The sequence below is a fragment of the Cervus elaphus genome, chromosome 11, assembly GCF_910594005.1.
Source record: "Cervus elaphus chromosome 11, mCerEla1.1, whole genome shotgun sequence".
Lineage (NCBI taxonomy): Eukaryota > Metazoa > Chordata > Mammalia > Artiodactyla > Cervidae > Cervus > Cervus elaphus.
The window spans coordinates 84,165,798-84,177,962 of NC_057825.1; the positions used below are offsets into that span (position 1 = coordinate 84,165,798).

General features: G+C 42.0%; 1 protein-coding gene across 3 annotated transcripts in view; it reads right to left on the minus strand.

Moving 5' to 3' along the window:
- Window positions 1–12,165, minus strand: part of VIT (vitrin) — a 118,847-nt gene that overhangs the window by 82,942 nt on the left and 23,740 nt on the right. For 2 of the 3 annotated variants that reach the window (XM_043918246.1, XM_043918245.1), the window contains exon 2: window positions 10,214–10,283. In XM_043918246.1, coding sequence (XP_043774181.1) covers window positions 10,214–10,265 — 52 coding nt within the window. In that variant the 5' untranslated portion in view covers window positions 10,266–10,283. Of the gene's footprint in view, window positions 1–10,213; window positions 10,286–12,165 lie in introns of those variants that run through there. The other variant, XM_043918247.1, reaches the window with a different exon arrangement.

The window sequence follows — 12,165 nt, forward strand, 5'->3', positions numbered from 1 at the left end:
AATTCTATTGCATATAGAATTGGGGTGAGAGGAAAATCTGTCTTGTATTCCTGTTCATAGGAACAGACAGAGCACAGAGATGGATGTCTGATGCTCACTTCAAAGTCAAAGCAGAACACAGGTCTGAAAGCACTTACATGGGAGTAGTTAGTTATCTGGCCACTGAGGCCATTAGAATCTAGAGGTTTTGAGGAGATCAAGTCTAGAGTCTGAAGTTCCAGGGCAATCATGATTTACCAACTCTGCAACAGTACTTCTCAGTTTTAAAAAATTCAGTGTTCCAATTTTGATTAACATGAAAAGTTCTCACCTTTCACTAGTCATGCTTGACATTTCAAAACAAAGTAAATATTTAAAATTATTTTTTCAAATAAAATTTTTCCTCTACTTCTCTTTCTCTCTAATGTGGCCATCAGGATGGTTAAGATGTCTGAGGTGCAATTGCTTAAAACTTCAACAGTTTAAATACATTATCATCCAGATAATTTATAGAGAAAACACAAATGAGTTAGCTTGAAACAATGTTAAATCTCATTAATGATTAAAAAATGCAGGCAAAAGCAAAATGACATTATATTTTCTCATATTGTGTACTGAATATTGAACTCAGGATTATAGTTATTCCTGGTATGGATTTGGGATTAGGGCAGTCTAGTACATGGTTAATAAATTCTGAGCAGGTAGAGTCATCCTGGAAAGCCATGGGCAGTACATTTCAGTAGCCTTAAAAACATTTCTATTCTTTGTCCTAAAAATATATATACCTAGTAATATATCCCAAGTTATTGCCAGAAATATCCAACTAGGATCCAACTAGTCCATCCTAAAGGAAATCAGTCCTGAATATTCATTGGAAGGACTGATGTTGAAGCTGAAACTCCAATACTTAGGCCACTTGATACAAAGAGCTGACTCATTTGAAAAGACCCTAATGCTGGGAAAGATTGAAAGCGGGAAGAGAAGGGGACGACAGAGGATGAGATGGTTGGATGGCATCACTGACTCAATGGACATGAGTTTGAGTAAACTCTGGGAGTTGGTGATGAACAGGGAGGCCTGGCGTGCTGCAGTCCAGGGGGTTGCAAAGAGTTGGACACGACTGAGCGACTGAACTGAACTGAATCAGAAATATAGACAAGGATTTAAATTTATGTAAAAGATGTTCATTACAGCATTATTTCTTTTCCTTTCTACCTTTTTTTTTTCTCAGCTGCACCACACTGCATGCAGGGTCTTAGTTCTCCTACTAGGGATAGAACCTGTGCCTACTACAGTGGAAACAGTGAGTCTAAACCGCTGGCCCACTAAGGAGGTACCAGAGCGCTATTTCTAATAGCAATCTGGGAGTGATGAAAGGTTGAGCATGTCCCAACAGTAGGGGAATCCTAAGATGCTGAAGCTGACACTCCAGTACTCTGGCCACCTCATGCGAAGAGTTGACTCGTTGGAAAAGACTCTGACACTGGGAGGGATTGGGGGCAGGAGGAGAAGGGGACAACAGAGGATGAGATGGCTGGATGGCATCAGCGACTCGATGGGCATGAGTCTGAGTAAACTCGGGGAGTTTGTGGTGGACAGGGAGGCCTGGCGTGCTGCGATTCATGGGGTTGCAAAGAGTCGGACATGACTGAGCGACTGAACTGACTGAACTGAAGCATTTATCGGGGCTTCACAGGTGGTTCAGTGGTAAAGATTCTGCCTGCCAAGCAGGAGAAGTGGTTTGATCTCTGAGTTGGGAAATTTCCCTGGAGATGGAAATAGCAACCTGCTTCAGTATTCTTGGCTGGGAAATTCCATGGGCAGAGGAGCCTGGTGGGCTCCATGGGCTCCGTACAGTGCATGGCACAAAGAGTCTGACATGACTTAGTGACTACAACAAGCAAAGCATTTATTATGAATGATGTGTAGCAGAAGATTAAATGACCTGGAAAGCTCTAATCGTAAGCTTGATTCTGACAAAATTAGAACATATACAGAGAGAAATACCTGGAACAAAAATATCCCAAAATGTTAATAATGGTGAAATTATAATTCCTATTTTATATTTTCTGTGTTTTTCCCATTTTAAAGTATATTTCTTACACACATATATACACACACACATATATATATATTCTATATTTTTTGTAGAATGTTTCTTTTCTCATTAGAAAAAGACAATGGTTCTTTAATTTGGTCATATTGATATCATATTGATGTAATAATGAAAAATGCTTTCTAAAACATTAGCACGGTTAATAGGCACTTGTGTTCCGCTTTTCCTGTTGGTAATAAATTATAATCAGAATCCATTTACATTCAAGGAAAGACATGAAATGCCATAACATCTAGCCAGTGATCAAATTAGTAAATACTTCAGTTCAGTTCAGTTCAGTTGCTCAGTCACGTCCGACTCTTTTTGCGACCCCATGAATCGCAGAGCGCCGGGCCTCTGTCCATCACCAACTCCCGGAGTTTACCCAAATTCATGTCCATCGAGTCAGTGATGCCATCCAGCCATCTCATCCTCTGTCGTCCCCTTCTCCTCCTGTCCCCAATTACTCCCAGAATCAGGGTCTTTTCCAATGGGTCAACTCTTCGCATCAGGTGGCCAAAGTACTGGAGTTTCAGCTTCAGCATCAATCCTTCCAATGAACACCCAGGACTGATCTCCTTTAGGATGAACTGGTTAGATCTCCTTGCAGCCCAAGGGACTCTCAAGAGTCTTCCCCAACACCACAGTTCAAAAGCATCAATTCTTTGGTGCTCAGCTTTCTTCACAGTCCAACTCTCACATCCATACATGACCACTGGAAAAACCATAGCCTTGACTAGACGAAACTTTGTTGACAAAGTAATGTCTCTACCTTTTAATATGCTGTCTAGGTTGGTCATAACTTTCCTTCCAAGGAGTAAGCGTCTTTTAATTTCATGGCTGCAATCACCATCTGCAGTGATTTTGGAGCCCCCCAAAATAAAGTCTGTCACTGTTTCCACTGTTTCCCCATCTATTTCCCATGAAGTGATGGGGCCAGAGATGTCATGATCTTAGTTTTCTGAATGTTGAGCTTTAAGCCAACTTTTTCACTCTACTCTTTCACTTTCATCAAGAAGCTTTTCAGTTCCTCTTCACTTTCTACCATAATGGTGGTGTCATCTGCATATCTGAGGTTATTGATATCTCTCCTGGCAATCTTGATTCCAGCTTGTGCTTCTTCCAGCTCAGCTTTTCTCATGATGTACTCTGCATATAAGTTAAATAAGCAGAGTGACAATATACAGCCTTGACGTACTCTTTTTCCTATCTGTAACCAGTCTGTTTTTCTACGTCCAGTTCTAACTGTTGCTTCCTGACCTGTATATAGGTTTCTCAAGAGGCAGGTCAGGTGGTCTGGTATTCCCATCTCTTTCAGAATTTTCCACAGTTTATTGTGATCCACACAGTCAAAGGCTTTGGCATAGTCAATAAAGCAGAAATAGATGTTTTTCTGGAACTCTCTTGCTCTTTCGATGATCCAGCGGATGTTGACAAGTTGCTTTCTGGTTACTCTGCCTTTTCTAAAACCAGCTTGAACATCTGGAAGTTCGTGGTTCAGGTATTGCTGAAGCCTGGCTTGGAGAATTTTGAGCATTACTTTACTAGCATGTGAGATGAGTGCACTTGTGTAGTAGTTCGAGCATTCTTTGGCATTGCCTTTCTTTGGGATTGGAATGAAAACTGACCTTTTCCAGTTGCTGCTGCTGAGTTTTCCAAATTTGCCGGCATATTGAGTGCAGCACTTTCACAGCATCATTTTTCAGGATTTGAAATAGCTCAACTTGAATTCCATCACCTCCACTAGCTTTGTTCATAGTGATGCTTTCTAAGGCCCACTTGACTTCACATTCCAGGATGTCTGGCTCTAGGTGAGTGATCACACCATCGTGATTATCTGGGTCATGAAGATCTTTTTTGTACAGTTCTGTGTATTCTTGCCACCTCTTCTTAATATCTTCTGCTTCTGTTAGGTCCATACCATTTCTGTCCTTTATCGAGCCCATCTTTGCATGAAATGTTCCCTTGGTATCTCTAATTTTCTTGAAGAGATCTCTAGTCTTTCCCATTCTGTTGTTTTCCTCTATTTCTTTGCATTGATCGCTGAGGAAGGCTTGCTTATTTCTCCTGGCTATTCTTTGGAACTCTGCATTCAAATGGGAATCTTTCCTTTTCTCCTTTGTTTTTCACTTCTCTTCTTTTCACAGCTATTTGTAAGGCCTCCTCAGACAGCCATTTTGCTTTTTTTGCATTTCTTTTCCATGGGAATGGTCTTGATCCCTGTCTCCTGTACAATGTCACGAACCTCCGTCCATAGTTCATCAGGCACTCTATCAGATCTAGTCCCTTAAATCTATTTCTCACTTCCACTGTATAATCATAAGGGATTTGATTTTGGTCATACCTGAATGGTCTAGTGGTTTTCCCTACTTTTTTCAATTTAAGTCTGAATTTGGCAATAAGGAGTTCATGATCTGAACCACAGTCAGCTCCCAGTCTTGTTTTGCTGACTGTATAGAGCTTCTCCATCTTTGGCTGCAAAGAATATAATCAATCTGATTTCAGTGTTGACCATCTGGTGATGTCCATGTGTAGAGTCTTCTCTTTTGTTGTTGGAAGAGGGTGTTTGCTATGACCAGTGCGTTCTCTTGGCAAAACTGTATTAGTATTTGCCCTGCTTCATTTTGTACTCCAAGGCCAAATTTGCCTGTTACTCCAGGTGTTTCTTGACTTCCTACTTTTGCATTCCAGTCCAATATAATGAAAAGGACATCTTTTTGGGTGTTAGTTCTAGAAGGTCTTGTAGGTCTTCATAGAACCGTTCAACTTCAGCTTCTTCAGCGTTACTGGTACTGAATGCTTAATATGTATCTAGAACTTTTATAAGAATGCCTCATTCTAGCCCATCAACTTCCTGTTCGATCCCTTAGTGCCACTCAGGATACTAACTCAGGTGGTGTTAACAAGTACTCTCTCCTTGACCAGTTTTATCAGGCTCCTCTAAGCCCTCTTCTCAATGAGGCTTTGACCTTGGGCTTGTGTCTGTCCTTGTAGGGCCTCCATCATGTGGTTTTAGCAAGAATCTTGTTCAGAGAGAATCTTCCACTCTTGATATCTGATCATTCTGGTCTACCTTTAGCAAGAACCCTGTCTAGTCAGTTTTGCAAGAATCTCCCTATTCTCTTGCTATCCTCTCAGCCTTTTCCATTCCCTGACCTCTGCAACCTGCTCCTTGGCTATAAATCCCCATTTTTCCTTGTTGTATTCGGAGTTGAGCCCAGTATAACACTGTCTCTCCTTTCCCCTCTCGCGGTGGTTTCTGATTAAAATCTGTTTTTACTGCTTTAAATACTGTCCAGCTCTGGTTCTCTTTAACAGAGTTCACAGTGCCTTCCTAAAAACTGATTTATAATGCAGATCATTTTAAATCAGCTCAAATTTCCCCTATGCTTCGTTTTGGAGTTGCATATTCAATGAAACATCTACCATCAAATGCATCAGAGCTCCAGGGCAGAAACAAGACAACTTATTCTCTATAATCACATAAATCAATAAATTATGCTTCAGATCACTGAATATTGAAGCTGGGAGGAGCTTTGGAGGTCATTTTTTTTATTTTATAGAAAAGAAACCAAGGTCAAGATTGATATCTTGGCTAAATCTGCTGTTTTGGAGGTGGTGGGGACAGAAGTTGGAGCCAGAATGCATGTTTCTGGTGCAGCCTTAGGCTTTTTAGGCTCCTTTCTCCCCATCAGTGCAGCTGTTGATTTACGTGGTGCTCTGATGACAGTTGGCAGCATTAAATTCTGCTACGTCATAAATTTACACATATTTAGAGCAAATATGCTAGCTCTGATATGTATTTGTTAAACACTTAATTGACATTAATTTAGAGGGCTTTTGGGGGATCACTGGATGGTTCTGTGTGATATGGTAATTTATTATAAATACACATTTTGGCCTTTTGGCCAAGTTCCTGGCTAACAGCTCCCTAAACACCTGGAATATCCTCAGTGATAAGAGCAATGGAAGCATCTTTTGTTATAATATTTGATTTCTTGTCCTCAGTTCCTGAAATCAGAGTCATAAAGGTGAAATGGATGTCTTGTGACTCATAAACAAGCCCCTTTCAGTTACAACTGTTTATGTTAATGAGGTGGCTTTTGAAAATCCCTGAAGATGATGGAGCTGGTTGCCAGGGGAACCAACCCAGAATAGAGGGTTGGAATTTATTCCCATCTCCTGATTTCCCAGGAGGAAAGAGGGGCTGGAGGTTGAATCAATCACCAATGGCCAGTGAGTTAATCAATCATGTCTATGTAATGAAGCCTCCATGAAAATCCCAAAGAGGGGGTTCAAAGGGCTTCCATGTTGAGAAACCAGAGCTCTTCCATGTGCCACTGTGCTGGGCCCAAATTCCGTGGGGACAGAAGCTCCTTTGTTCAGTACCTTGCCCTATGTATCTCTTTTATCTGGCTGTTGATTTGTATCCTTTAATATCTTTGTAATAAATTGGTAATCTAGTGAATAAACTAGTTTCCTGAGGTCTGTGAGCTGCTCCAGAAAATTAATCAAACCCAAGGAGCAGGTCATGGGAACCTCTGATTTGTGGCCAATCTGTCAGAAGAGCAGGTGAGAACCTGACTTGCAGTTGGCATCTGGAGTGTGTGTGTGTGTGTGTGAGACTGAGCCTTTACCTGTGGAATCTGATGCTATCTCCAGGTAGATGGTGTCAGAATTGAACTGAGTTGTCGGACACCCAGCTGGCGTTGAGGAATCACTTGGTGTGGGGGAAAAACTCACAGAGAGGAATTGTGGTGTGCAGACTCAGACTCAGACTCAGACTCTGAAACCCGAAATATCCAACATCCCTGAGAGAATAACTTTATTTGGCAAAGTTTCTTGAGTGCCTGTAAGATGTGCTGAGGACTTAAAATGCATCAGTGAGCAAGACACAGCTCCTGCGCTTGGTGATGCTCAGTGAATGTCGGGGTAGCAGACTCCTGATGAGGTGAATACAATATGATGAGCTTATAATCAATACAGGGCTCCAGGGAAGCTCGCAGGAAGATGGTCTGATCAATTGGAGGGCAGAGGAAGCTTCCTGGAGGACTGTTAGGATGTGTGGGGTGAGAGGAAGAATATTCTAGGACAGGGAACCACATAGTCAAAGTCCGGGAAGTAAATGACTCAACTTTCAGGGGAATGAGAGGATCGGCACATTCCAGGTCCTTGGAAGCCAGGATTGGGCTCTGTGATTGAGAGGAGAGCAGGAAAGGATGGAAAGAGCCATATCAGAGAGGCCTCGTCAGCAAGCAAAGCGCTTTAAGAGGCCTGGGCTCCACCGTAAAGACAAAAGGAAAACATTGAGTGTTAAATCAGGAGAGTGGAATCAGATACGGGCTTTAGGGAGATTAATCGGGGTGTGGTGGAGAATGAGTTGGATAAGGATGTGGGACAGGGAGGCTGTCACGGTACTGAAGAGGGTTATGGGGAACTTGAGAGAAATGGTCCTGGGATGGAGACAAGCAGATGCATAAAAAGATGGTAGGGAGGGGGGCATGTAAGGACATAGAGAAAGAACTTTGTAATAGGAATCTCCTTTTTCCACTTTGATTTCTTACTTTTGGGATGAGCCAACCCTGAGCAGAAATGGATTTTGCAGAAGGGCAGGTCAAAGAAGGACAGTCAAGTTCTTCTTGGTCCACAATGTGGGGGACATGGCAAATGGGAACTGGCCTCAGGGTTTCTGTTTTGTTCTGTTTGTTTTACTGTGGCTAAATCCTTCCTATGCCTGACCTCCTGCCCCACCTCCATCCCACCGTGTCCACCTCTACTAACCTACAGGTTAGTACAGGGGACACAGACGCCTCTCAGAAGGGCAAGGTGGGAACAAAGGACCCTGTACTCTTAACGTGAATATTCCTTGCTAAGTTAGTGGTGGAGTCAGGACAAGATTCCCCTAGCATCCTAGCCCAGTCTCCTACCAGCATGCCAGGAATCCCCTTACCTTTCCAGCTGTGTCACCTCTTTCTCCTCCAGTCCTCAGTTCTGCTGTGTAGACTCCCTCTGCACAGACCTTGTGCATTCTGAGTGTATTATGGGTTGAATTGTGTCCCTTCCCTACCTCCTACATTCATAGGACTTCATGTTGGACTTCATGTTGAAGTCCTAGCCCCCACAACCTCAGAATGTGACCTTGATTGTAGATATAGTGGTTGCAGCTGTAATTAGTTAAGTTAGGATGAAGTCATGTGTGGGCTCAGCCGTGTCTGACTCTTTGTGACTCCATGGGCTATAGCCTGCCATGCTCCTCTGTCCATGGAATCTTCTGGGGAGGAAAATGGAGTGGGTTGCTGTTTTCTTCTCCAGGGGATCTTCCTAACCCAAGGATTGAACCCCTGACACAAGCATTGGTAGGTAGATTCCTTACCACTGAGTCACGGGGAAGCCCAAAGATGAGGTAATACTGGGCTCCTAATCCAATAAGACTGGGGTTACAAAGGAGGAAATTTGGATATAGATACAGACACACTCAGAGGGAGAACGCCATGTGAAGGTGAAGGCATAGATTGGGGTGAGGCCAAGGAATGCCAAAGATTGCCAGCAAACTACCAGCAGCTAGAAGAGAGGCATAGAACTTATTTCCTTCTAAAGGAATTGGCCCTGCTGACACCTTGATTTTGGACTTCTAGCCTCTAGAATTGTGAAAGAATAAAATTTCATTGTTCTAAGACACCGAGTTTGTGGTATTTTGTTATGGCAGCTCTAGCAAACTAATACTGTCTAAAAGGCCTTTGCACCCTTCCCTGGTAACAGCTTCACAACGGCCTATAAGATCACTCTGCCTGACACAGAGTGGCCACAGTCCTTTAGGGCCAAGATTAACAGAAGATTACTCTTGGGCTGAGTGCCAAACCCATCATCACTTTTCTTTCTTTCAGCAGGCTTACTTGTTGCTCCTTAAGGGCCTACCCCAAATTGTGTTCTCTGGTGATAAGTTTAAAGGATTTCATCTCCTAAAGTATGAGTTGCCAATGGCACACCTAGATAGCAAATTGCAAAGCAGAGACATTACTTTTTCGACAAAGGTCTGTATAGTCAAAGCTATGGTTTTTCCGGTAGTCATGTATGGATGTGAGAGTTGGACCATAAAGAAGGCTGAGCGCTGAAGAATTGGTGCTTTTGAACTGTGGTGTTGGAAAAGACTCTTGAGAGTCCCTTGGACAGCAAGGAGATTAAACTAGTCAATCCTAAAGGAAATCAGCCCTGGACTGATTCTAGTGAATCAGTCCTGATTCACTAGGACTGATGCTGAAGCTGAAGCTCCAATGTTTTGGCCACCTGATGCAAAGAGCTGACTCATTTGAAAAAGACCCTGTGTGTGTATGTGTGTGTGTGTGTGTGTGTGTATGTGTGTGTGAAAGTTGCTCAGTCATGTCCGACTCTTTGCAACACCATGGACTATACAGTTCATGGAATTCTCCAGGCCAGAATACTGGAGTGGGTAGCCTTTCCCTTCTCCAGGAGATCTTCCCAACCCAGGGATCAAACCCAAGTCTCCCACATTGCAGGCAGACTCTTTATCAGCTGAGCCATAAGGAAAAGACCCTGATGATGGGAAAAATTGAAGGCAAATAGGACAAGGGAATGACAGAGGATATGATGATTGGATGGCATCACCAACTCAATGGACATGAGTTTGAGCAAACTCTGGGAGATAGTGAAGGACAGGGAACCCTGGCATGCTGCAGTCCATGGGTTCACAAAATGTCGTACTCAGCATTTGAACAACAACAACAAGGTCACGTCAGAGATAAGAATTATTTTTTTTTGAGAAATTAAGAAATAAGTTTCCTAAATTCAGAATCTGTCAATATACTTTATCTGAAATATTTGCCCATTGCTGAATAATATACACACACACAAATATGTGTTTATGTATGTATGCTTAATATGTAATATGTAGACATACATCTGCAATATATATTTGCTTTATGTAAAAAAATATATAGACATACATCCTAAATGTAATCTACATTTAACATTCTCAGTTAAACATCTCTCCAAAATGTTTATCCTAAAAAGATACACTGAACTGTTTATATGCTCTGTCTTGGATTAAGCCTCTTGGCAAGAGTCTTTGGACATTAGGAGAATGTTAAAAGCGTATCCAGATACACATATAAAAGTACTTACCAAGGAACATTTCAATAACAGATGCCTTCATAGTGAGGACAACAATCCCCATAAATATCAAAATGGCACCCTAGAGAGGAAGAAACAATAACATCATCGTGTTTCAGCCAGCAGTTCTGAATTGCATGTGCAGAGTGTAGGGAGGGGCGGCCTCCTTTTGCATTGCCCTCTGGAGTCTCAAGATTTCAAGCTGTGGCTCTCTGTAAACAACACATGGAGATGGCGGAGGTCAGCTGTCGTGGTACCGAGAGGCTATTCTCAGAAAACCCATTCTAGCCGCCAGCCTCCTCTTCTTCAGAGATGTGGTCTTAGACTAAAGAGGAAATAATTCCACAATTTCCTGGATACGTTCAACCAGTCTTCCAATTAGGACAAAAGTCACACTTATGGCATTTACAGAACACTTTTAGATTACAAACTGTTCTAGATTACAAAAGCAATTCATTCACTGTTTTTTCAATAAACATTTACCAAACTCCTATTATATGCCTAGTGATGAGTTTATAAAAGTTGAATTAATAAATAGTTCTGCTCTTAAAAGACACAGTTTGATAGAAGTGAGAAAATGTATGTGGACAAAAATGACTCTAACATTAGAGAGTGTGCAGGCCCCAAAAGGGAGAATAAGGGGAGTTTATGGACCAGTAGTTCTCAAACTTAGCCACATATTAGTATCATCTGGGAGTTTTGGAAGGCCCTGATGCCCGGGCTGCATCTCAGACTAATTGAATCAGAATCTCGAGAGTGGGATCTATCTAGGCATCAGGCTTTTTCAAAACTTCACAGGTAATTCCAATGTACAGCCAAGTTTGAGTGATTTAGAACAAGCCTTCCTAAAACTTAATGTACATATCTGGGGATCCTGTTAAAATTCAGATTCTAATCCAGAGAGCTGTCAAGAAGTCCCCAAGAATTTTAGAGGAAAGAGAGATTATGTCAGCTGTGGGAATAAGAGAAAGTCTCGTGAAGGTGGCAGCAACTGGGTTAACTCTGAGAGATGAAAATAGGAGACGAAGTGGCTCCAAGTTGAGGTAAACAGCATTTAAAGATGCTCAGAGGTTGGAAAGCACAGTGGATACAAAGATGCTATTGATCCATAGAGGTTCCAACTTCTCCTAAGACTATGAGGAACCTTAGGTTATTCATATGGTGTGAATAACCACCATTAATTGAATGAAAACTGTGCATACTATATTGTCTAGAATCTGCACAGCAAGCTAAGTAGCAGATTTTATGATCCCCGTTGAACAAATGAGGAAACAAAGGCTTACAAAGGTAAATTAGAGGTTACACATGTGGTAACCAGGCAGTGAGTAGGATTAGAATGGAGGTGGCAGTTGGTGGGAAGGATCTACCCTGGGCTTAGGCCATATGGAAGAATACGGTCTATAGAGAATTTAAAGACTTAAAGTTGGTCTGCTCTTTATTATCCTTATAAACTAGCAATTCTAAACAATGTCAGTGATAAAGCTCTCCTCCTCTCTGGGGCAGATGGCCCCCACTGTATTCCCTCCCCACCCCCTCACCTCCTGCCTGCCACTGCTGAGTGGCTTTTAGGTTTTAGCTGGCATTCATAACTCTACCCCCTGCTATGTCCACTGGTGTGCTAGGAAACCTGCTGTCTGGAAAAGAAGTTCTGATTTAAAGCATTTGTCAATATCTATGGCATAAATCCTCCCACCATGGGTGATTCTGAAGTCACCAAAGTGATGTCACTGCCTGGAGATTTGGAAAGAGAAACACAATCTGGTACTAGCTACGTCTAGAGCAAGCATATAATTAATAAATAGATACAGTTCTGTGCAGAGTTTATTAACGAAAAGCAGTTATTAGATTATAGCTAGTGTAGTAATACAAGCACTTGATACTATCAACTTAAATAAAAATGGTAGCTGAAGGCTTTATTACAAACAAATTTAGGCAGGAAGAGTAACCTCAAGCAGAACTGTCCC